The sequence below is a fragment of the Diabrotica virgifera genome, chromosome 1, assembly GCF_917563875.1.
Source record: "Diabrotica virgifera virgifera chromosome 1, PGI_DIABVI_V3a".
Lineage (NCBI taxonomy): Eukaryota > Metazoa > Arthropoda > Insecta > Coleoptera > Chrysomelidae > Diabrotica > Diabrotica virgifera.
Window position 1 is genome coordinate 308713684 of NC_065443.1, and position 27991 is coordinate 308741674.

General features: G+C 32.0%; 1 protein-coding gene across 1 annotated transcript; it reads right to left on the reverse strand.

Annotated features, from left to right (window-relative positions):
- Positions 1-125: 125 nt before the first annotated feature.
- On the reverse strand, positions 126-27602 carry LOC126879223 (probable serine/threonine-protein kinase DDB_G0280133). The gene is made up of 5 exons (XM_050642280.1): positions 27421-27602; positions 10877-11194; positions 5087-5272; positions 4247-4870; positions 126-871 (listed from the first exon to the last, which is right to left on the reverse strand). Exons 1-5 carry the CDS (start codon positions 27424-27426, stop codon positions 227-229), a joined length of 1779 nt encoding a protein of 592 aa, XP_050498237.1. The 5' UTR covers positions 27427-27602; the 3' UTR covers positions 126-226.
- Positions 27603-27991: the final 389 nt, after the last annotated feature.

A 27991-nucleotide genomic window follows, 5' to 3' on the forward strand; every position in this document is an offset into this window, starting at 1 on the left:
ACCCTGGCGGACTCTTCTCTGTATTTTGGATAAAGAGATATATTCCAGCTTTCCAGCTCACATGCAGTGCTGTAGTCCTATTCTATAATTATTTATGTGGAAATTAGAAGAAACTACGAAAAAACTAAGTGTGTATTATTTTATTAACAAATAACAGTATTTCATTCAATAAACAGAATGGCAAGATAAAAATAAATAATAAATAAATAAAATTCACTAAACTCCCCTATTCCGCTCGTTTCTTTGGTTGAATTCTATGCCCAAACTCCTCTGAGGCTATATTCTCTTCGTGAGAATACTCATCGTAGTCTCTTGATTCTTCTTTGCTCTCGTCTTTTCTACTACCTTTAATAGTTTCTTCCTCGCCCTCGTATTCGTCAGAAATGACAATCGTTAAAGGCTCGTTGGTGTCTTTTTTAGTAGGAGAGAGCTTCATGAGATTGCTGTTGACCTTCCCAGCTGTTTGAAGCTGAGCGAGTCGTTCAGCAGCCTCTTTGCTTGGTAAAGAAGAGTAGAAAGTCGTCTCTATCAACTTTTCGTCCACAATATCCTTTTTGGTATTCGATTTGGCATCTGCTTCGATGTTATTATCAGCTACGTCGCTCCTGCTGTCAAAATAACTTTGAACAATCTCAGCTTGTGCCAATGGATCTACTGAATTCCTTGAGGAAATTTTATCTCCTCCCAGATTGTACGTAGCTGATACCAGCGAGGACATGTCCTTTTTAGCTAAACTCTTTTGGTGTGCTTGTTCATCGTAGTTGAAAGAGTGGTATTCTGGTTGAAAACTGATCTTATCGCTTGCTATTTGGATTGATTCTTGAGGGAATTGTTCCAAGAAACCTGGGTCTGGCGAGAATAGTTGTACATTCTGAAAAGAAAAAATATTGTAGTTTCCATAAATCGAAATCAGTCACAAATTAGATTTTTCTTCTGAGAGAAAAATATTGGCATAAAGCATTGATTAAGACAATTACGCTTGCAGATTGCAGATGCAGACGAAACTTCAGAAATTACTAATTCTATACTTCGTCATATGAACTCAGACAACAACATAATATAGTATAGTACATGTAATATAGTATACAGTGCGTCCATAAAGTAACGCATAAATTCGTTATTTCATAAACCGGCGACTTTAAGGAAAGATCCCGAAACAGGTCGATTTTTATTTTTAAATTACGATTTTTTTGGCATATATATCATACAAGTGCCGTCATCCATCTGGGCGTGATGACGTAATCGATGATTTTTTTTAAATGGGACTAGGGGTCATGTGACAGCTCATTTGAAAGGGTATTCAATTCTCTATCCAATAATATAAACATTAACATAATTATTTATAAAGAGTATTCAAAAAACATTTTTTAATTAAAATAAGTGAGACAAAAAAATAATATATGTAATTTATTTTAATTCAAAATGCATTTTACTACTGTCAGTAAAGAGAAAAAAGAATGTGTGTGTACTTTGTACGCACGTAAGAAGTTATACTTCTATTATATGATTTCAACGAAATAAATATACTTTCAACAGGTTATTTGTATTTCAAGATTACACTAATTTTTACTTACTACTTTCCAAAAATTTTTACTAAAACAACACTAAAAAAAAAGTTAGATAACACACGGAATTGAACGAGGGACCTCTCGATCTCCGGTCTAACGCGCTACCACCTTACCAAACTCCCTTTGCTTTGACAGCTTACAAGATTTCTCATACATACTGACAAATTCAATAAGACCAAGTGAGGTATAAAAATACTTTAAAATTTAAAGTAAATATACTTACTATTATTATAAAATATTTTATTCCCGAGAAAGACAAATTCAAAGACACAAAAATTATAATAAATAATACATTTACTAAAATCACTAATATATTCTTTTAATGACTTATTTGCGCTGATACGTACATAATTTAAAAGATTAGCAAAGAACTACATACTGTCTGTCTGCGCATGCGCCAGACAAGTATAAAATTTCACCCTCGATCGTAAAGAAGTATAACTTAGAAAATTTTATTTGACAAATAAACATTGATTTTCGTTTAAACGAAATGTTCAAACTGCCAAGAGACTGGTGGGTGGCAGCTTTAACATTGAATTTAAGTGAAAAACAATATTTATTTGTCAAATAAACATTTTTTTCCTGTTTTCTGATTACAGTAAAACGTATTTTGAATTAAATAAATTACATACATTCTTCTTTTTGTCTCAATTATTTTAATTAAAAAAATGTTTTTTTGAACACCTTGTATAAATAAATATCTTAATGTTTATATTAGTGAATAGAGAATTGAATACCCTTTCAAATGAGCTATAACATGACCCCTATTCTCATTTAAAAAACATCGATTACGTCATCATGCCCAGATGGTTGACGTCACTAGTATGATATATATGACAGAAAATCGGAATTTAAAAATAAAAATGGACCAGTTTCGGGATTTTTCCTTAATATCGCCGGTTTACGAAATAATGAATTTATGCGTTACTTTATGGACGTACTAATTAGTACGTTCTTTAACGGTAAAATATTGCAAAACCTCTAAATTTTAAAGAACCGCTTGGATTGACATGAAATTTGGCATACACAGAGCTAGTCAAATAAAAAAAAGTGATATTGTGCCGATGTGTGCTTTTGACCTAGGGGTGACTTTCACCCCTTCTCGGGGGTGAAAAAGTATATGTCCAAAATAAGTTCGGAATTCGATAAACTGACTAATTCTAAGCAACTTTTGTTCTATAGGGTTTTTTCACCAAGTCAATACTTTTCGAGTTATTTGCGAGTGAATTTGTTCATCTTTCAACAAAATAACCACGTTTTTAGACGGTTTTTCGCAAATAACTCAAAAAGTAACTATTTTGTCGAAAAAAATATTCTTAATAAAAATATAGTTTATAAAAAAATTTAAAAAAATGGTTCATACAAGTCTGTAGACCCAGTACAAGCAAAGTTGTAGCTAACGAAATGTAGGTTCTTATTCGTCAAATTCCAAATCGAATATTTCATCGAGAAATAACCAAAAAACGGAAAACTTTTCGAGGAACACTCATGTTAACTTTTTTAAAGTGTTTTAAAAAAAGGTTTATTTTTGTTTTAAAAAAAAACTTCTAACCTTAAAAGTAAGTGAGTTATGCTCAAAATATTGTTGGTACCTTTTATTTTTTGGTAAAAAGAATCGCGAAGAGCACTTTCTAATTAGCATATCAAATAAAATTAATCGTTACCGCTTCATAAGTTATTTTACTTATTTATTATTTATACAATCTGTAAGTCTCAGCGGTTCAAAGTGTTTATTCTTGAAAAGGCTGTAGTGAAAATGACTTGAAGAGTCACTAATCCTGAGTGTATGCAAACTTTGAACAGCCATAGCATAACCGATTTTTGTTTAACAGGAAAACAAAAAGTCCAAAATATTCAGAAAATTTTTATTTTAAAACCATTTTTTTTTTCAAAAATAAGCACATTGACTCGATGAAACTTACATATCGTATAGACACAACATAAATAAAGCAACGTGTGATTATGGGGTGATTTTCCCGATTTTTTTATGCCAAATCAAAACGGACCAACTGTATTTTGAGCGTAACTTGCTAACATTTGATGCCAGAATATTTTTTTATAAAAATGGACATAAATATTTTTAAACTCTTTAAAAAAGTTATAATGAGTTTTTTCCAAAAAGTGCTTCATTTTTTGGTTATTTCACGTTGAAATATATTTATTGGAAGTTTGGCGAATATGAACCTATTTTTCTTTAGCTATACCTCTGCTTCTACTAGGTCTAGAGACTTTATGTATACACCATTTTTTTCACTTTTTTACAAGTTATACTTTTGCTAAAAACGGTTTTTTTCCATAAAATACTTACTTTTTGAATTATTTGCGAAAAATTGTCTAAAAACGTGTTTGTTTTGTTGAAAAATAAATATATTCACTCGCAAATAACTCGAAAAGTATTAACTTGGTGAAAAAACTGTATAGAATAAAAGTTGCTAAGAATTAGGCATTTTATCGAATTTCGGACTTATTTTGAACGTATGTTTTTCACCCCCGAGAAGGGGTGAAACACCCCCAGGGCAAAAGCACACATCGGCACAATATCACTTTTTTCTTTGACATATTGGCTATGCGTATGTCAAATTTTATGTCAATCCAAACGGTTCTTTAACATTCACAGCAAAAACCGTCAAATAATGTACTAAATATAAATATACTGTTTATCATGTTGAAACACTTACTGCATTTGAAGTGGCTTTTGGTATTTGCAACTGCGGGTAATTGGCACTCACAAGCTGGTACAAATCCTTTGGACTCAAATTATTGCTGAGAATAATATCTCCTTGTGGGTTTGGCTCCAACGTTTGATGCACCGAACTCTGATCAGTAGCTAACAAAAATTGCTGCTGATTGTGTAGCTCCTGTTGTTGATGATTGTGCAGTTCCTGCTGTTGTTGATGGTGCAGCTCTTGTTGATGTTCGTGTAGCTCCTGCTGTTGTTGGTTTAGCAGCTCTTGTTGAACAGTCTGCTGATGCATCTGTTGGATTTGTTTCTGGATCTGCCGCTGGATTTGCTTTTGGTGTTCTTGTTGGGCTCTGAATAATTTCTGGTTATGCTCTGGAGGTTCCGTTACTTGATATTCGTGGCTCTTTTGAATTGTGACTTGCGTGCTTAGGTGGGCATTATGGTGAGATGGGTGCGGGAAGCTGATGTCATTCCGGACTTCTTCTATGTGCAGTGGCTTATCTTTGAGACTTAAATTTGGAGCAGGTATTGTGTGAATGGGTCCTTTTTCACCTATTTGCTTTATAGGATTTATGTGTGCTGTAGGAATTTGATTGGTTTGAATGTGGTAGTCGAATTCCTAGAAAATATTTGTAATGTAGATTGATAATAAGCGACAAAAGACATAGCATTAAAATACATGGGACGCAAATAATGGTTATTTATTTTTCTAATGATATAGCCAGTCAGCAAAAAGCTATTCTAGGATATCGCAGATTTTTATCATCTTTTCCAACTGACTTTTTTACTTAGTTAGTAGTTACTTTTAAGTATAGAAGAAAATCTTTACTTTTACCTGTGATGTAGGTATGCTTGGTGCAGATCTAAAAGGTTTCTCTGGTGGTGGTGTAGGTAAAGGTGTCTTGAAAACTACTTCTTGTTGAAGCTTAACCGGGGCTACAGGGTTTTTCCAAAATGATCTTACTGGAAGAGTAGCTTGTCTTTGCGGTAATTGATGACCTAGTCCATTAGGTTGTGGTATCTGAAAAATACATTTTTCTATTAAGATGGTGTTTGGTCTTTAAAATTTGGTAAAATAAAATTTCACATCTCTCTCTTGTCATTTCCCCATTACTGAGGATCGTGTTTTCTTCCATTATTCCTAACAATATTTCTCCATTGGTCTGTATCTTTTTAAATGTCAAAGTTCTAAAAATTGTAGAATAGAAATAAATTCCAGTAACGAAGGGTTACAGTTTTTTTATTTGTTCATCATAGATAAATTGTATGAAACTGTGGGTGAAGTACTTTTTGCGAACTTACGCGATGTATAGCACTCGCTCCGTTGTCGCTCGTGCTCTAAAAATCGCGTGCGTTCGCAGAAAGCATACTTCACGAACTGTTTCATAAATAACTATTTTCAAACCAAGTTCTTGGGAATTAAATAACCTACAATTTTACATCGATACATTTTTTCGTATCTCTGACGCTAATCTTTCTATTATGAAGAAAATGGCATTTTTTACCAAACTACAAAAATTCGTTATTCGCTTTTAACTCCAATTTTTTAAAAACTAATCATTCTAAGACATTCAAACTTCTAGAATCTATTTATAATACATAAATAAATAAGAATGAATAAGGCCAATTACCAAAAACACCGCTAACTTACATTATTATGCTTCCAATTGGATGTCTCCTTTTTTTTCAAAAAAAATATTGATTTTTTAACCGTAACTTTTTTATTTTTATATTAGAAAATTTGACAAAAATATAATTTTGTAGGTTTTTACAAGGTCTATAAGCGCATTTATATTAAATATTTTTAAAATCCTCAGTCGCAAAAAGATTTGATTTTGAAAGGGTTGGTAAAGGTGGTTTTTGCATGTTATTACAAGTTTTAATTGTTAATAGCTCACTCAATTTTTGCCGTAGAAAAATTGTTTGTAAACCATGTTCTTCGGAATTAAATAAGCTACACTTTCATATTTAAACATTTTTTTGTATCTCTGATGTTAATTTTGCTATTCTGAAGAAGGGGCCATTTTTTTCCAAACTACAAAAATTCGTTATTCGCTTTTAACTCCATTTTCTTATAAACTAATTATTATAAGCCGGTCAAACTTCTAGAACCTATTAATAATGCATAAGTCAAAAAGACCAAATAAGGTTAATGACTAATTTTACTTAGGGTGGTGATTAGAGGGTTGCTTGGGATCACTTTTTCTCTGAAAAAAATGGGGACTGACATTTTTTTTCATTATAAGTCACTTCATTTTTGAGACTTTTTTTATTTTTGGTGATAGATATTTTTAAGTGCTTTAAATTAGTTTGAACAGGTTTTCATCGAAAAATGCGTAGTCGAGGAAATAAAGCATTTTGGCTCGCAATTTTTTCGTCCAGCATGGATTTACTTGAAATTTTCACAGAAAGTAGAGAATAGTCCAAAAATCATTTTCTATATCATGCCGCTGTACGCTAAAACCTTGGGGGTGGTTGCCACCCCATCTCGGGGGCGGGAATTTTTTATTACATTTTAACTATGTAAATCGATGTAAAAAGTAATTCTAAGAAAAAAATGTTTTTTACATTTTCTTCGTAAAACTAATATTTTTTGAGTTATTCGCACTTGAAAGTAACAGTTTTTCGATGAAAAAATCGACTTGTTTAGATAGTTTTTTGAGAATACCTCGAAAAATATGCATTTAATCAAAAAAACTGTAAATATCAAAATTGTATCTTTTAGTAATGCAAACCAAATTATTTTTCTGTAATATCTTTAAGACCAATACAAACCGAGATACGGCATGTTAAAAGTTAGCTTTTTTCGTCAAATGCATAATTTGAAATATTCAAAGTAAAATAACGGAAAAACTTTGCCTTTTTCGAGGAAAACTTAAAAAATCTTTTTTCAAGTATATAGTTAGACCTTTCAAAAAATAATAATTAAAAGTTTCTAGCCTAAAAATTAAGCGACTTATGATCAAAAAAAGGTCGGTACCTGCTTTTCTCTATGAAAAAATCAGTGAAAACAACCCCCTAACTACCCTCCTAATTAAAAATTGGTCTTCACCTTTCTGTAATTCCTTTTATATTTGTATTATCAATACACCGAAGAAGTTTGACTTATTTAAAAGGCCTAATTTTAGAAAAATTGAAGTTTAATAAAAAATTAATTTTTTGGAATTTCCCATTTTTTACCTTTTACTTCAGAATATTTCCGAAAATACTGGAGATACGAAAAAAATGATGGCCTACTAAATTGTAGATTTTTTAATAACTAAAATTCCCTTGTGCATAGATTTTCAGAACAGTGAACAGCGAGATATAGCTGTTTAAAACCTCTATTTACGAGCAAACACCCCTTATTCGCGCCCTTTAAACCCACCCAAATTAAAAACTAAGGGATCTTACGGAATTTTGTTTACGCAGCCTTATAACTCTTCAAAAATCCTACAAAGTTATTTTTTAAAAAACTTTTTATCGGCAAAAATAAAGGAGCTATGTTTATAAAACGAATTTTTTTTCGAAAAATTCGGATAGTCCGCTTATGGATAATTTTCAATATGTATAATACCACAGAATCGGTTCGTATACTGGAAGATGACTAAAAAACTATTTGTATTTGTATTTGTACATATTTGTAAATTCGTATTTTTGTGTAAATAAATGTTTTTGTAATTCTTTAATTCTACTTTTTTTTTCTGTATAGATCTATTAAAATGTCTACTTATAAAAGCTGTAATATTATTAAGGGTGGTTTTTAAGGTTTGAAATATTATGATATCCTAAATGGTTTATCTTAAAGCACAAAATAATTATTATTTAACCAATCAAAACCAAATTTTACCCATATTAAAGTTTACAATGTTTTTATATAATTTTTGACAATAAGGGGTAGTTTACACCCCTAAAAATAATCAACGCCCTTAAGCATGATATGAAATATGAAGTACAGGGTGAGATGATCCTAATCCCAAATTTTTATGTAAATCGATGCAAGCCGAAATTATTTTAGAAAAATTAAATTTTTTATATATAGCTCCAACAAGGGTGGTTTTAAGGGTTAAAATATTATGATAGTATATCTTAAAGCATAAAACAATCATTATGAAACTAATAAGAACCAAATTTTGACAATATTATAGTTTAAAATGTTATTTTATAATTTTTTACAATTAGGGGTAGTTTTCACCCTTAAAAAAACAAAAGCGTACAACGGCTCAATATAGAAAATGAACTAGAGGGTGTAATGACCCTAATCCCAAATTTTTGTACAAATCGATGCTGGACGAAAAAATTGCGAGGTTTTGCCATTTTTTAGCTTCATTTCCTCGACTAGCATAGTTTTTCCGTCTTTTGACTTTGGAACTACAATATTTAGCATTTAACGAAGAAGAGCCAACATATAATAAAGTATAGCTCGATTACTATTGGCACTAAAGAAAATTTAATAAATTGGTTTTGTTTATTTTTCAAACGGTACATTTTTGTTAAGTAAAGTTGTTTTGATAAAACGAAAACTTTTGGAGTTATTAGCAGAAAACTTATAAAAAACTTTGATTTTTTCGATATAAAACACTTTCGATAGCGAATAAATCGAAAACTATCAATTTTATCAAAAAAATGTATATAACATTTTTTGCTTAGAATGAACGTTTTTACCAACTTTTGCGATTAAAGTATAACAAAAAATTTCCACCCCCCCGAGATGGGGTGGCAACCACCCCATGGTAAAAGCTCCTCTCGGCATGATATAGATTTTGATCCTTGGACTATCCACTATTTATTCCCAAATTTTCAAGCAAATCGATCCATTCTGTAAAAATTGCGAGGTTTTGTCCTATTACGATTATAGAGACCTGTTAATATTCTGAAAATGTATTAGTCCTGTCGCCAGGGGGGGTACAACGGCCTCCTTTATTCAGATGGACTTACCCAAGTTTTTTTCATGTATTTTGACCCGTAGAATACGAATTTTTTGGGTAACAGTTGATCCGGATGTCGATAAGATTGTTATTGACCAAGAACTTGAGGAATTACATAACAGAGGTTTCTCACAAAACAAAACATTTTTTTGTATTTTTTGGGTCATTCTAAGTAAAAAATGTTCTAACAAGTTTTCCCGTAGGATGCTCAGTTTTCGAGATAAACGCGGTTGAACTTTCAAAGAATCGAAAAACTGCAATTTTTAAACCCGAATAACTTTTGATTAAAAAATAAAATAGCAATTCTGCTTAGCGCCTTTGAAAGTTCAAGTCAAATTATATCGGTTTTGATTATTTGCATTGCTAAAAATTTATTGTGTTATTGTTAAACAAAGCTACAAACACCTAGTGCGTGAGTGATGTTTTCTATGATTTCTCATTTAAAATCTAACGAGTAAGTAGAATAGGTACTAGTGCAATCGAGGCTATTTCTACGTAGCATGCGTTAAAATGCATGTAAAGGCACGGGAAACACTATGTGTTTATAGCTTTGTTAAACAATAAAAAAATAAATTTTTAGCAATGCAAATAATTAAAACCGATATAATTTGACTTAAACTTTCAAATGCGGTAAGCAGACTGGCTATTTTATTTTTTAATCAAAAGTTATTCGGGTTCAAAAATTGCAATTTTTCGATTTTTTTAAAGTTCAACCGCGGTTATCTCGAAAACTAGCCATCCTACGAAAAAAATTGTAGAAACATGTTTTGCTTAGAATGACCCAAAAAATACCAAAAAATGTTTTGTTTTGCGAGAGATCGCGGTTATGTAATTCCTCAAGTTCTTGGTCAATAACAATCTTATCGACATCCGGATCAACTGTTACCCAAAAAATTCGTATTCTACGGGTCAAAATACATGAAAAAAACTTGGGTAAGTCCATCTGAATTAAGGAGGCCGTTGTACCCCCCTGGCGACAGGACTATATTTATAATTTACATTTTTAAGCATATTTTAAAAAAGAAGCTACATCTCGATAAAAGGTGACTTATCAAAAAAGACTAAGAGGCAAAGTTTTAAAAACACTGTGTTTAACTAATGGTACCACAATAATAGTTTAATTGGAACGTACACAAACATTTGGGGGGTTTAAAGGAACAAAACTCCCATAAAAATTTTTTGTAAATATATTAAAAAAGGATCGAAAAAATAATAGGAGGCAAAAAAGTTTTAAAAACGTTGTGTTTAACTAATGGTACCACAATAATGAATTAATTGGAACGTACACAAAAATTTGGGGGGTTTAAGGGATCAAAACCCCCACAAAATTTTTATGGGGTGGACAAATCTCACTATAATAAAAATCTTTAATAGTTTTCGATATATTGAAAAAATCGATTTTCATTTTGTAACTTCAAAGGGCTGTAACTTTTTTATAAGCACATTTGTACTAAGGTAAGTTAGGTTCAATCGAACTTTTTTAGACTCCAGAATGTGTGGTATAATTTATGACCATTTTTTGGGGGTATATAGCCTCGGTGCATGATCTTTCTGATCTAAAACCTTGATGTTTTTCTGCTAATGTTATAAACTTATTCAGTTTGATTGTTATCACGTTGGTTATTAATTTTAATGTTGTGTTTTTTAATAAATTAATTCTTCTTTAAAAAGTATAAGTTAAAACAAAAAAATGATTAGCAATATTAGTAATAACATACCTTATGATGTTTTATTTGAGGAACATTGTTCGGCACCATTAAGACCGGTATGTGGTTGACGGGTCTCTGTCTTAAAGGTGGCCCACGTAAGCCGAACTGGCCGTGTCCTGGAGGAACTCCTTGCATGCCTTGCGGGAATCCTTGTGGAATACCTTGTGGCAAATTTTGTATTAAAGGACCTCCTTGGTGCCATTTCTTGGAGAACTGTTGATTGGTTGGTACCCTACGTTGTCGTGGAGGTGGAGGCCTGCCTTTGTATCTGGGGTACTCCGCTGCGCTAAGTATCGTACATATCGCTAGCAGGATAAGAAGAATGATCTGAAAACAGTATTTTAAGACAGTAAAAGATATATTGTTGGCAATAAATACAAGTTTCAACAATGGTTCTTAAACATGGTCCTATTAACATTTTTCGATTCAATTTTAAAGATAATTTTGTTGCGGACGTTATTCGCACTTCCACCACATATGCTGAATATTGTGCTGAAGCTATTGTTTCGTTATGTAAACCAGTTTACTATTTTTACTAGGAATAAGCCATAATTTTACTTCAAAATAAGTTAATTTTGATTTGATCACTTCTGAAGTGGAAACATCAAATTAAACTTATTTTAAAAAAAATTGTGCTTTATTCCCAGTAAAAATAGTAAAACATATGAAATTTGCAATACCTTCAATCTCAAATCTGCAGTTTATAGTAAGAAAAAATCGACTAGAGTAAAATTTATTTATTCAAACCAGTTAGTTAATAAAATAAACTAGATTACAGTTGATATTGATTTGTCTATAGTCTATATTGTTACCACAGAATAGGTGCAAAAGATAAAAAGATAACGAAAGTTAACCTCTGCTCCTTTCCTTTCCATAGAAATTACAAGAGGTAAAAAAAACAAACAGAAGGTTCTATATAATATTTTTTAAGTACAAAACTAATGCCTGGTTGCACCAACAGATCTTAAGCTTAAGACGTGCTTTAGGCCGGTCGTGCATTGGAAGCGTAGTCACGCGACTCGTAGGTAGCGCGTATACGTCCGTGTACATGCGATCATGCGACTGAGCGACTGATATCATCCACTGCAGTGCAGGCGTCTGTATATAGTTCGCGACTGTCAAACTGACTGTCATCATCAAAAGAAAGTGTATTTTTGTGAATGGCGTGTAAAATGGATTTGCAAGACATGTACCTATAAAATAATTACTTTTTGAGATACTTAAAAAATACTTACTTGAGTTACTTATTTGCGAAAAACCGTCTAAACACGTGGTTATTTTGTTGAAAAATGAACGTATTGACTCAAAAAGTATTAACTTAGTAAAAAAACACTATAGAACAATAGTTATTTCCCTAACTAGTGCGGAAAGTGATACTTTCACGCACGAGACTGCCGTTGACCCGAACGACGTGATAGCGGAGTTCGGGCAAGCAGTCGAGTGCGGGGAAGATACTTTCCGCATGAGTTAGGAACAATATTTTTTCTAGGGCCATACGTTTGGAAAAAAGCCACAAAAATAATGTTATATCAATTTTTATTTAGAAGTGAAAATACACAAAATAATTCTTTGACAAGGTTGTCAAAACCAAACTTTCAATATAATGGGTTACCACGCCGACGATATTGGTTTCCATAACGACGATTCAAAACCATTGTAATTGTCTACTGATCGGACTTTTAAAGAATTTGTCAATAGTATATTATGCAACGAGCATTTAATGATGGTCATTATGAAGCGAGTATGGGGGTTACGAAACGAGCCGTATGCGGCGAGTTTCGTATAGAGTACGAGCTGCATAATGATAATTAAATGCAAGTTGTATACACTATTTTTTCTATGATCATTCACAACAAAAAATATATTCAAATTTATTAATTTTGTAACACAAATAAATTCAGTAGTTTGTCAGTTTGACGGTTTGTTTACATATTGAGAACTGTCAAAGCTGTATTTGACTCGCCATTGGTCACTGCGCGTGTACCACCTTTATCGCAAATGCCATATCGCGATTCTATTGGTTAAAAATTTGTATCTTAAATATATTATTGTGTTTTCAATTTATCAATCAAAAGCAAAATGAAAATTAGATTAAATTTTTTTAAAATAACGCGGGCACGTAAATTTGATACACCCTGTATATTGAGCTGTTTTAAAATTTATTAGAATTTAGTGAATGTAAATAGATTTCTCTTTTAACGAGCTTTCCGAGGAACCTTTAAAGACTTTTGTGAATAATTAAAGTGAAAAGAACTATGTATTTAGATCTAAAATGAAAAAAAATTGTTTACTGTATAGGTGATTATCAAATTCTTGTAATTGATAATTGAAAAGAAAGTTGGAATTTTAATATTTTCATTTCAATACGAGTATATGTGGGAGAGTTTCTCCGAAAGTAATTAGGATTGTCGGAACAAATTTGAGGGTGACTGTTGTTTGCCAAATGGAAAAGTCAATGTTCTGATTCTTGGAATGTGGAAGGGGAAAAGATGGATTGGATGATTGAGAGAGATTGAAAAATTATTCATTGTGTTGTTGGCAGCGAGAAGAAGCGGTTTTCGACGTGTTAAGTGGAGTAGATAGTTAGCATATATCAGTGGCTGGTTGATAGTGGAGAATAGTGTTGAAAAGTGGAACGAGCGACAGATCAAATCGAGACGAAATACCTCTTTGATTCTGTAGTATTGTGAGAAGGAGAGCAGAGAATTTTTGGAGTTTTGTTTGAATCGAGAACGTGTCAAAGAAACACGGTTTGTTGGAGAATTAGTGCTGGTATGCTGACAGTTTTGAAGCTGGACAACGGAGAGAGGCTTTGATGAGTAGCCTTTAACATAATCAACGAGGGAGAGCTGTTTGGGGTCACGAGAAGACATCCGAGTGAGGGAAGCAAAAGGTCAGTCAATTTATGTGAAAGAGATTTTTATGTTCGGGAAATAAATTTTTGAGTAAAAAGCATATGAATTAAAGTTCCAATATTTCAAAATATAAATAGTAAATATAGGTAACCTTGCGAAGACATAAATTTGTTTGGTTTAGTTTGTTTTACCAAAGTCATCGGGAACAAACCGATAAATTGTTTTTTTTTTGTAAAGATAATAATTTTAAGTGGTATAAATTTCAGTCGGACATCTGTGTCAACAGGTTTTTTAGATTCGATAGTTTTCAGAGTATTAATTTGATAAATAAAAGACAATTCTGTATTTTTATTTTAATAGTTTGCTTTATTTCTTTTCCCTATTTTATCCCGATTAGGATCAACTCAGAGATACTGAACCCACGAGAGAAGATAAATATAACGTAAGATAATTTGGTTTTTTTTTATATATTAAAAGGCACCCTGAGATTTTTTATTCAATTTTGATATATGATTTGCGACAATTAAATGATTAATTAAATAAATAATAATCAATATAAATTAAATAAGAAGCAGATCACAACAATATATATTATAGTATGAGAATAGAAAAAATAATTTTATTTCATCGAATTATCAGTAATAATTGCACAAGAGCTCTGAAATTATTGAATTTTTCCCGAATGACACTTTGACAGTTTTAATTACAGCCGAAGGCGAGTGAAATTATGTCAAAATGTCACGAGAGCAAAAATTCTATATTAATTTCAGAGGTCGAGTGCAATTTGTTGCGATTATTTCATGAATAAAACTGTTCAAAACCAAAATTTGATTGTAATTTATTTATGTAAGTACCATTAAACACACAGTTTTTATAAATATTTGACGATTTAAGTCATCACTTTTATAATTTTTAAAACATTAATAATTGTCATTAATGTCACTGAATGTATTTTTTCGTAGCAACGAAGGGCATCTGACGTAATATACTTAACCACGGGAGATTATCAAAAATTATCGATTTAATTCAGATTTCTGTAGCTTTCTATTGGTCAGAATCTCCTATGAATGAAATAATCAGTAGTAATTGCACAAGAGCTCTAAAATTATTGAATTTTTCCCGAGTGAAATTATGTCAAAGTGTCACGAGGGCAAAAATTCTATATTAATTTTAGAGATCGAGTGCAATTTGTTGCGATTATTTCATGAATAAAACTGTTTAAAACCAAAATTTTATTGTAATTTATTTATGTAAGTACAAATTAGTACAATTAAACACACTGTTGTTATAAATATTTGACGGTTGAAAGTCATCACTTTTATAATTTTTAAAACATTAATTGTCATTAATGTCACTTAATGTATTTTTTCATAGCAACGAAGGGCATATGACGTAATATACTTGACGACGGGAAATCATCAAAAATTATCGGGTATAATATCACAAGAGAGTGAGAATAAATTGAAAATAATGCGACAGTTCTTCGAAAATTTGTTGTCTGGAAATAGACACGAGAGCCCGCAGGGCTCGAGTGGCTATTGCCCAATGACAACAAATTTGAGTAAAAATGAAGCATTATTTTCTTATTTATTCTTACTGTCGTGTGATATTCGTAAGATTATTTTTTAATACGTGTATTATGGATATTTTCTTAAATGTGACAGTTGTCTAAACTATGAGACTGGTTGCCATTAAACAGAAACAATCTACTTAAAAAAATTCTATCGGTAATTTTCTACAGTAGATAATTCTCAGTATAATTTTAATCTGATTGGACAGAATTAAACACGTGATCAAATATCTTACTATACGATTGGAAGTTAAAATCATCAAAAAATAATCAGTTTAATTTTTATTTCTGTAGCTTTCTATTGGTCAGAATCTCCTATGAATGAAATAATCGCGCTAATTTCATTAAAACATGAACACAATAAGGTAAAGAAATAAGTTAGTAAATACTATAAAAATATTAGGTTTATTGCATGTATTATAATATATTATAATGCCATAATACAAGGTACCTTACTTTCCCGCATGCCGCGCGGGAAAATCTACTTTCACGCACGCCGTGAGGGAAAGTGCAACTTTCGGAAACGAAATGCGTGCGTGAAAGTGGCTCTTTTAGCACGGCCGTAGAAAAAAGTTGTTTCGAATTAGTCACTTTTTCAATTAGTTCTAGAGCAAAAACCGTGGAGAAAATGGTCTATCAATGTCAAACTAAATTTTAAAAAATTAGGTATTAATAAAATATAAATGACATTCGATAGTGAACTTAATCATTAGGTATTATAAAATAAATGATATCTTTTGTCTTTCATGTTCCACAACGGAGACTTTTCATAAACGGCACTAATCAGTTTTTCGTTATCAATTTCCATATCGAAAATTAACACAATTATTATCGACTATTAATACAATATCAAAAATACCAGCACAGATAATTGCAAACCAGTGTAGCATCAACATGCGACTTGCGATTATCAGCGACTAATCCCATTCTAGGGAATCGGTCGTCAGTCGCTTGTGGTCGGCCGAGCCCAATCGCTCAAAGTCGTTTGCAGTGGACGTTGTTTAGTTATAGTATTTTTACTACAAAAGCGATATTCCGTAGGTCAAAATTTTTGACGTAAGAGAACTGTCAAAACATTAGATTGTGACTTTTCATTATTGCCATGTTTATAATAAACATGGCAATAATGAAAAGTCACATTCTCATGTTTTGACAGTTCTCTTACGTCAAAAATTTTGACCTACGTAATATCGCTTTTGTAGTAAAAATACTATACATTTTATTTGTTAGGACTAGTCGCTTGTATACGGGCGTATACGCGCTACCTACGGGACGCGCTACCTACGAGTCGCGCGACTACGCTTCCAATGGACGACCGACCTTGAGCTCAGCTTAAGATTTGTTGGTGCAACCAGGCATAAAATTCTATGGTTGGCGCTGGCATTTAAGGAAGCATTATAGAAAAGTATAGCTTGGGTAGAAAAAACAAAAGATGGGATAAATTTTTAGAATTCTATACCAGCCGCAAACTTTGCATAATGAATACTTTCTTAAACTTATCTAAACATAGACTATATATCTGAAACACTTCAGCCTATTCTCAAGAAAAGATAATTCAGATTCAGATAGATTGTATATAAAATTAAAGAAGAGAAGTAGACAAAGAATAAAATATTTACAACAAATTTGGCACTTTTTAATTGGAGAAAAATTTCCGGAAAGGATCAATACAACTTATTAAATGTAATCTACATGGTGTTGAATAGAACTACCACAATAACTAGGGAATGGCTACAATCTTTTATAACATAAAAATAAAATTAGTAACATGATATACATATTTATGAGTATGATAAGCAGATCTTCTTCTTTAAGTGTCATCTCCGCGGCGGAGGTCGGCAATCGGTTGTTTTGATGGTATTTAGGATTTCCATTTCTTTATTCATCTTCCTCAGAACCTCTTTGTTTATGACGTGTCCTGTCCTCAATATTTTCAGAATTCTTCTGTACACCCACAGCTCGAATGCTTCTAGATTTTTTATTCTGATTTTGATTTCCTGTAAGTAATCTCCTGTGGAGTTTATCATTATTCCAAGGTATGTTGGTCGACTCGTTCGATATTGGATCCGTTTATGGAGAGATTTTCGTTATTTCTTTGAGTTTTCGATATTCTCAGAAACTTTGTTTCCTTGACATTCATTGTTAGCCCGTATTCTTTTCCAAACTCTGCCATTCTGGTCACCAGCCTCTGAAAATCTCCAATATTTTCAGCTAAGATGACAGTGTTATCCGTATATCTAATGTTGTTAATGGGAACTCCATTTACCTTTATTCCAGCTGTTTCACCCTCAAGAGTTTTTTCAAGATCTCTTCCGAGTAGGCATTAAAAAGAATTGGCGACAACACGCAACACGAAACAGAAGTTTTAAATTGTATAGGGTATAGATCATTAATGGAAAACCATCGTCATGAATAATAATATAGGCAGATCTGGACATTTTCTCAGAAATATATTTATATTTTATACAGAAGTAAAAACTTCGTTTGTATAATGATATAAAAAGTTTATTAAAAACTATTAAAAAGTCATCCAAAAAGATTCGCAAAACGTTTTTGATCTAGATTAGATCATCTTCAGTGCATAGAACAAAGTATTTCCACGTTAGAATGAATGCAAAAGGTTAAAATTGTGACTAGTTAAAAAAAATGTGGCAAATACTTACGTTCTGCTTGGTAGATGAAACTAGCAACCTTATAAAATTTGTAACATCGAGAAATATGGTATACACGTTAATAATGTGATATTTGTAGCGAAAACTTTTGGTTGACTTTTTAATAGTTTTTAAATAAACTTTTTATATTGTACCAACGAAGTTTTTACTTCTGTATGATTTTGTATTTATAATAATTGACAGGTCTAAAAACTCCAAATATAACGTATCCTTATAACATGTTTGCCAATAAGGTCTACATTTTTTGATGGAACCAACATTTTACGATCCAATGACTTCTACACACAAATATCATCACCATCATTGGTCCAGAGTCCAAGTTGCGCCTTAACCTTCCTAAATGTCCTCCATACGGTTCTATAACTTGAAGTTCAAGGCCATTTGTGCAACACTAATCTTCCTAGTATTTTATCTACCCCATTTCCTCATCTCAACCTTAATCTACTTCGGCATCCCCTCGACCTCTACAACAGGGGCGGCCCGTCGGGGTAGGCAAGGTAGGCGCCGCCTACCCTCTTCAAATGTAGTACAATAATATAAATTATTAATATAAATTACTTATTTCAAAATTGTAATTTATCAATTTTGACACAATATCTACAATAAAATAGCAAAAATTATCCAAATTATTTTTAAAAATATCCAAAAAATTTTCTCCGTAGTTATAATTATTGTACGCTCCTTGTAGTATCAGTAGTACTGTATAGATTCTATATTCTCCTTGGTCAGGCACTCGGGAACGTAGCCTGAAATAGAACGACGCCAATACCGAATTGACGTGCGATCTCTCTCTGTTTACGCGAGCAGGTCTGCTGCAGGCCGGCGGATTTTGAACGGGCGGATAGGCACAGAGTCTTATAGCCGGACCTACAAAATTTTATCAGTTGCTTCTCTTGTGTCTTGTGAAACTGTTTTAAAATAATTGTTTTTTGATTTTGGCTGTTATTAGTAGGTTAAGTATTGAATAAAACTAGGTAGGACAATTTAAATTTGTTTATGAAAACTGAATAATGTGTTATTAGATTATATAGATAATTAAAAATTTAAAGCGAGGTTAATTGTTAACTTATCAATTTATTCGAATAGTAAATTATTATTTGATACATAAATAAAATAAGAAATATTTGACGTTGTTGAAACGTAGGTGTGTTAGTTTTATTGGTGGAAAAACTTTAGTCATCGAATATGAATATTTTAAACGATGTAATATGCAGTTTGATCGAGACACCTTTTTCAAGGCGCCAAAATCAAAAAAGATTAGTAATTATTTCAATGGGCCGGCCTTTACAAAATTTAACAATTTTATCCACAGATAAGACAAAAGACAATCAACCATTTTCGAGATCGTTTAAAACAATATGGTATGAAAATCATAAATGGCTAAGCGGAAGTTATTTTAAAAATTCACTTTTCTGTTGGCCTTGTCTGTTGCTCTCAAATTTGAAGCAAAATGTTTGGGTGAGTCAGGGATATTCAGATTTGAAAAATTTATCAGCTAGTGTAAAAAAACATGAATCTTCGAAAGAACATTTAAACAATTGCTTAGATTTAAAACGGTTAGAAAAAAATAAACAAACTACTGACAGTGCTTTCGCTGGACATATTTCTCTATCTAATAAGATATATAATGAAGAAGTTGAAAAAGATTGAAGAAGTTGAAAAAATTGATGTTACAATTCTTTTAGCAAAACCAGAACTTACATTTCGCGGTCGTGATAAGAGCCATAATTCTTCAAACATGGGTAATTTTAAAGAAATTTTTAATTTAGTAGTTAAACGCGATCAGGAAATCCAGGATCATGTTAAAAAATAGAAGGGGTGTTCACGGGTTTGTCAAAAACAATACAAAATGATTTAATAGATTGTCTTGCCGATTACGTAAAAAATGAAATTTCAACAGAAATTAATGAAAGTCAATTTTTTTCTATACTAGCTGACGATACTACTGATATAACCGAAAAATCACAGTGTACTTTAACAATCCGTTTTGTTAACAAAGTTGGTCAGGTAACAGAAATATTTTTAGGGTTTTTTGATGTTAGCGATAATAGATCTGCAGACGCTCTATATAGTTTAATTTCAAACGTGCTTGAGCCATATGATTACAAAAATAAATTAATTGCTCAATTTTACGATGGTGCAAGTGTAATGGCTGGCTCTTTAAACGGATTACAATCAAAAATTAAAGTAGATGCTCCAAAAGCAATTTTTACACATTGTTGCGCTCATAGATTATATTTAGTATTGCAAGACGGCTCAAAATGTATTACAAACTGTAGGATATTTTTTGTCGCCTACCCGAAGTATATGTGTAGCCTACCCGCATACTGAGGTCACGAGCCGCCACTGCTCTACAATCCATCGGGTTTTTGTCAATAGGTAGTGCAAGGTAGCATTCAAATGCTCTAACTATATGTCATGCCAAAAACAGGTGTCTAATTTTTATTGCACAACAATACCATTTACCATGGGTGTACAACACACATGGCAAATGAAATGGATATGATCTAAATACGAAATCAAAAGCAGCAGAACAAGCTCAATACAAAATTAAAAGGACAAAGCATGAGAAAAGAGAATTATTATTAACCCTGGAACTGCACACTGGGGTCTGAAAAACCCAGGCGCATGAATCGTTCAATGTAACTTGCATATGTCTGCGTCTTTTGGCGATCCCTTGCACGTACACGTAAATTCAGTTAAGAGCCGACTACGTTGAGAGACAGTCACTGCGCCACGTAAGTTTGTTGTACAGTTTGCTGTGACGCTTTTAGTGAACCTGTGGGTACTTCGGACTTTCGGACCCCAGTGTGCAGTTAAAGGGTGTTAAAATTTTGAGGTGATTTTTTGTTATTTGCTAGTTATGGCAGATTCTAAGAGAAAATATTAGCGTTCACTGACAATAAAAGAATTAGAGTGGGAAGCTGAAAACCTGTGGTCGAATGAAGATGAACCATCGAAGATGATTTTGGAGACTCATCAGATGAAGAAGATGATTGTGTTCCTGAACATCAGTCTGACACTGATAACGAACAAAGTGACGACGATAATGAAGAAGAACAAACAGAACCCAATACCTCGCAAAGAAATATCGCCAGTATACTGGGAAAAGTTGTTTAGAACATTGTACCTACTGTTTAGAACATCGAGCTCAATTATGTTATGTGTGTCAGAACCAAAGTTGAAGTGCCTGGCTAAGAATAAGAAATAGTTATCTTGTTACAACATTTATGTTTTATTTTAGTTTAAAGGGTTTTTAAGAGACAAGTTTTATTTCAATGGAATTTTTTGTAATTTTTTTGGTCATATCTCCATATTTCTAAAACAGTGTAATCTAATGAGAAATGTTTCATTTTTTAAATAAACATATTTTGAAAATAAGAAATTGGTGTTTATTATTTTGTACTACATACCACAGAAAAAATAAATAAATAACATTTATTACTAAAAAAAACAATTAGGGTTTTCGAGACCCCACTGTGCAGTCTACGTCAGATGAACGAACTGTGCTGTTACAGGGCTAGGGTTAAGTAATGAGCAGAACGTGGACTATAAAAAGTATGTTAAAAATAGTGAAAATGCAATAAATAGATCAGAAAGTAAAACAATATGAATTAGACTTAGTAAGTTTTAGTGAGCTGAAAAACAATAAGAGGAAATTAGAAAAGGAAAAGGTTACAGTCTACAATGCAGGATAAGGTCAAGACAAAAACGAACAGGGTTAATAATCTGCAAAAAACTAGGATATAGATAATGAATTTTAGAGCAATCAGCGCAGGAATCTCATATAACAAGGTATACTTAGAACAAAAAAAGAATGGTGTGTACTTTGTACGCACGTAAGAAGTTATACTTCTATTATATAATTTTAACGAAGTAATTGTATTCTATTTAAATATTAAACTAACTTTCTTATCTACCACTTTCAAAAAATTTTTATTAAAACAACTAAAAAAAAATGAATCGTAGAGGATTGGAACCCGGGATAGTCCAGAAAGCCACTGCGCATCCGCTAGGAAAAATATTCTAATTCGGATTTTTTGCACAATCTTACTCAAAAAGGACTCCTCTTAACAAATTTGCATGTTGCCAGGACCAAAAGGTGGTCAAAATTTTTTAAACGTTTATTTTTTGTTTTTATCCTAAAATTATTTTTTTTACATGGAAAAAAGTTTTTTTAGGTTTTTTGGATCATTCCAAACAGAAAAGATCTTTAGTGACTTTTCTCTAAAAGTGATAGTTTTTGACATATAAGCGATTAAAAATTGAAAAATTGCGAAATCGGCCATTTTTAACCCTCAAAAACTATGTGAAAAACTGAAAATTTAAATGTTGCCAAGGTAGGTAGATATTCTTTAAACATCGATTGATGAAATCCCGAAGAGTTTTTTGCAATACAATATTCAAAACTCCTTTGTTTTTTAATTGCTAATCAAGTGTGCGCGACACTATTTTCCACCGACAGTATGGAGCAAATGAAAGGAATAAATTCGTTATTTCGTAAACTGGCGACTTTAAGAAAAAATCCCGAAACTGGTCGATTTTTATTTTTAAGTTGTGATATTGTGGCATTTATGGTATACTAGTGACGTCATCCATCTCGACGTGATGACGTAATCGATGATTTTTTTAAATGAGAATAGGGGTCGTGTGCTAGTTCATTTGAAAGTTTCTTCAATTCTCTATTCAGTAATATAAACATTTACATAAATATTTATACAGGGTGTCCAAAAAACTTTTATTAAATTAAATTATTTGACAAAAAAAGAAGTAGAAGCACACCCTGTATGAATAATTATGTAAATGTTTACATTACTGACTAGAGAATTGAAGAACCTTTCAAATGAGCTACCACACTACCCCTATTCTCATTTAAAAAAATCATCGATTACGTCATCACGCCCAGACGGATGACGTCACTAGTATACCATATATGCCACAATATCATAACTTAAAAATAAAAATCGACATGTTTCGGGATTTTTCCTTAAAGTCGCCAGTTTACGAAATAACGATATTATTCCTTTCATTTGCACCATACTGTCGGTGGAAAATAGTGTCGTGCAAGCTTGATTAGCAATTAAAAAGCAAAGGAGTTTTGAATATTGTATTGCAAAAAACTCTTCGGGATTTCATCAATCGATGTTTAAATAATATCTACTGACCTTGGCAACATTCAGATTTTCAGTTTTTCACATAGTTTTTGAGGGTTAAAAATGGCCGATTTCGCAATTTTTCAATTTTTAATCGCTTATATGTCAAAAACTATCATTTTTAGAGAAAAGTCACTAAAGACCTTTTCTGTTTGAAATGATCCAAAAAACCTATAAAAACTTTTTTCCATGCAAAAATAATAATTTTAGGAAAAAAACAAAAAAAAACGTTTAAAAAATTTTTGACCACCTTTTGGTCCTGGCAACATGCAAATTTGTTAAAAGGAGTCCTTTTTGAGTAAGATTGTGCAAAAAATCCGAATTAGAATATTTTTCCTAGGGGATGCGCAGTGGCTTTCTGGACTAGGACGTTTCGAACTCTGACCGAACGCTCAACAACTAGACCACCGAGGTCATGTGATTGACACGTACGTTTCGGATATAATTATGAGTGCAGCTGATCTCACTACTACCAACTTTGTTAAATTTCGAAACAGTAATTTCACTTTTATTTAATAATGGTACGGTAAACAATCCTCATTTTTTAATATGTTATTCCTCACAAAAATACCTTTAATTTAAGCACTAATAATTAAAAATCGTAAATTTGGGTCAAAAGTTATTAACTTTTTAAGAATTCCCATAAGAGCCCATGTTAAAACTTAACTTTGACCCTTAATAGTAATTAAACGGCACGGTAAAACATTTTTAAAAAAATCAAGTCTTAGTTTTTTGAAGTAAACTATAACATACTAAAATTTCATGCAAATCCTTAATTCTTTGCCGAAGGTGTAGAACGTCATTAAACTTGTGATATTTTGAAAATTTTGATCAAATTATTTTAATTTTGAATTGAAATGATTTAAGTGCACATCAACAATAAATTGAACAAGAAATTGACAAAGTTATTCAATGCCAAATATGACGAGTACAAAATGTATGGTTTGTAAAAGAAAATGAAGGAATTTGATGAAATAGAACAATTGGATATGTTTTATTTTGTCAAATTTCTTTATTTTCTTTTTATTCACGGCAAAATTGGATGTAGAATTGTGTTTTGTATAAGCCAAATTTGACCTTGAATAACTTGTTGTCAATTTCTTATTCAATTATTGTTGATGTAAAGTGGACTTTAGAATTGAAAAAAAATACAACAAAACATATAGTAAGAAAACAATATATTAGGTGAATATTGATGGTAATCAAATTATATAAATAAAAGTATTACATTATTACATACTATGTATTTTGGCAGATCAAACAGGTAGGTTTATACCCATGATACATTAACAATTATTACGTACCTGTTGCTTTTAAAAACTATTTAAAAGTCACTACAATATTATAAACTGTTTTGTTTCTGACCTCACAACAATAAAACTAATATATTATACATTTGTTTACCTTTACCTTTTCCTCCAAACCACAGCTCTCCTACAGCTGCCATATTGGATAATTTTTGACATGTCATTTGAACATCCAATCAGAACAAAGTTATAATGCGCGTATGCGCCTGGGTGATGCGTATGCGCCTGGTTTTAACATATAAAAATTCACCCTCATCGCGCGTAAAGAAGTATAACTTCAATAATCTATCATCTTTGCCTTTAAATAAATAATCCATAATTTTTGTCTTTACCCTTAGAGTCTCTTAATTACACTTCTCCATAAATGTCGATCTTGAGTCCTATCGATGTCAATCGATGTCTTATGGCGGTCTTGTAGAATTTTCCCTTCAGGTTCATTGGAATTTTTCTGCCACCCAACACACCACTTAATTCCTTCCCCCTCATTCATGCAATCCTAATTCTACTGCATGGATCATCGTCTATTTTCTTATTACTCCGTAATATCGATCCTTCTTCTTCTCGTTCCATTACCGTTACCGATTGTTGGATATCATGTTGGCTACCATATTCGCTATCGTGATTTTATTAACAGGAGCTTTCAATAATGATATAGTCGATTTTCCGTATTATTGTCTTAGATTTTTCAGTCATGATGTTCTTCTTCTATCAGGACCACTTCTACCTTGGAACTTTCCCTGAATGATCAGATATAAAAGTTCGTATTTTTCAGGATGTCTCATGATGTGACGTATTCCAGCTTGCATCTCTTTATTGTATTGATGAGTTGTGTTGTTTGGTTCTCTTTGGAATCCACTATTTCCTACTAACACTACAGCATCCGCATATATTAAACACCAGGGAATGTTACCATGTAGTTTCGTTGTTATCTGATCACTAATGAGAATAAAATAAGGACTAAGCATCGAGTCTAAGTGCAATCCTCCTTTCATATAAAATTTATCAGTCTCTCCCACACATCTCTTTATCCTAGTTGTTACATCTGTTGTTGATTTATCTTGCATACATCCAACCTGCTTATCGGATATCAAATAAGTATCAGAAGTACTGATAACAAAATTTCCTCAGTGTACATAGTGTACAATCTCAAGAATCGGTCATAATCAGGAGTTATAACCCTTCTGCGGCCATGACCGGGTCTTCTTGACTTACTTGGATAGCAAAACGTGTTAAAAAAAGTCAAAAGTTCAAAAGTATTGAAATGGTTGACTGAGTGATATTAAACCGTTCAACGAGTTTAACTTGAATATATCCTTCTATATCCTTCTTCGCGATGAGTAACGATTCTAAGGGCTTGCCCATATGAGGGGGTTTGCCAACGTCGACTGCGCGGTTTACCTGTTTTACTTGATCTCACCCTAATGCCGCCTTTGAAGTTACCAAGGAAAACAGGTAAACCGCGCAGTCGACGTTGGCAAAGCGCCCTCATATGGACAAGCCCTAATGCAGTCAGATTCTGATAAATTTCGATTTTCTTGATACTGATGGTTCGTTTTAAGAAAAACCCAGTAAATAAACTTGAAAAACTCCTACGAATATTTAGCAAAACGTATTCAAACCAAAATAAATTGGAACTAGAATGGGGAACTGCCATCATGTTTTAAATTTACTTGCAAAAAACGATAAAAACTAGCCTTTTTGCTGTTCCACCGACAATATACCGGTATATCTCGGTATACAGGGTGCCCCGAAAAGATTGGTTATAAATTATACCACAGATTCTGGGGTCAAAAATAGGTTGATTGAACCTCACTTACCTATATACAATAGTGCACACAAAAAAGTTACAGCCCTTTGAAGTTACAAAATGAAAATCAATTTTTTTCATATATCGAAAACTCTTAAAAAAATTTTATTTAAAATGGACATGTGGAATTTTTATGTCAGTAACATCTTAAAAAAAAATTAAGTAAAATTTGTGCACCCCACAAAAATTTTATTGGGGTTTTGTTCCCTTAAACCCCCCCCCCCTCCCCCAATACGTTTTGTGTACGTTCCAATAATTAAATTATTATTGTGGCACCATTAGTTAAACACAATCTTTTTAAAACTTTTTTGCCTCGTAGGTACTTTTTTGATAAGCCAGTGTTTATCGAGAATTTTGAATATTTATCGAATCCACCACATATTTGTATAATATAGACACGTGTTAATAATCTGAAAATTTAGTTATAACTTACATTTGTAGGTATATTTTGAAAGAGAAGCCACATCTCGATAAAAGGTGACTTATCAAAAAAAGACTAAGAGGCAAAATAGTTTTAAAAACACTGAGTTTACCTAATGGTACCACAATAATAGTTTAATTGGAACGTACACAAACATTTGGGGGGTTTAAAGGAACAAAACCCCCATAAAATTTTTATGTAAACATATTAAAAAAGAAGCCGCATCCCGATAAAAACTGGCTTATCTAAAAAATACCAAGAGACAAAAAAGTTTTACAAACGTTGTGTTTAACTAATAGTACCACAATAGTGAATTAATTGGACGGTACACAAAAGTTTGGCGGGGGGGTTTAAGGGAGCAAAACCCCCATAAAATTTTATGGGGTGGATAAATTTTACTATAATTTGGTTTTAAGATGATCCTGCCATAAGAATGATGCATGTCCATTTTCAATAAAAAATCTTTAATAGTTTTCGATATATTGAAACAAATCGATTTTCATTTTGTAAGTTCAAAGGGCTGTAACTTTTTTATGAGCACATTTGTACTAAGGTAAGTTAGATTCAGTCGAACTATTTTTGACCCCAGAATGTGTGGTATAATTTATGACCAATATTTTCGGGACACCCGGTATAATAAAGATTTAGTGAATATCTTCGTTCCCTTATAATCTAACCAAAGATCTTCTTATTATTGAATTTTTAACTGTATTCAGAAGTATTGATATAATAAAATTATCCACAAACTAAAAACATAATCATACAAACCTTCATTATAAAAAATCAAAAATCCAAATCGGTCATTCACACCCCTACACGGGCACTTGCAAAACTTCAAAAACACTTGTTATCATTCAACAATCAAAGAAAAAACAGTTCGATCAACGAGTCATAATATGATACTAAACAAATAGGTCAGTGTTTCATCTTTTATACGGCATCGAGGTATTCACGCACAGAATCGACTGCACACACCAACACTAGTTTTGCTTCCCAGTCATTGAACTCTCTTCTTCATTCTCCTTCCTCTACTCTTGCAGATTGTGGAAATGACCGCTGAAGTGGTAATTGACATTGTACCTTTTAAACTATTTAGTATTCAGTTGGTTAGTCAGCGACAAGCAAAATAAACATAAGAGTATGCATAGAATATCCAGAAATGTGCTTGCGAAAATTGTAATTTTAAATAGTAGACACAAAATTTAGGCTCCAAAGTTTTTTAAATGAATTCATTTTTTTTCAAATCCTAGACTAGAATAGAATAGGAATATGCTTTATTGTCACTGAAAATTATACAAATTTTATGGACAAAGCTTAATATAAAGTCAGAAAAATAAAT

Coding starts and splice junctions, on each gene's coding strand:
- LOC126879223 (XM_050642280.1), bottom strand. Junction 4,871..5,086: donor CAAGCATACCTACATCACAG/GTAAAAGTAAAG, acceptor AATATTTTCTAG/GAATTCGACTACCACATTCA. Junction 872..4,246: donor CAAAAGCCACTTCAAATGCA/GTAAGTGTTTCA, acceptor TTTTCTTTTCAG/AATGTACAACTATTCTCGCC.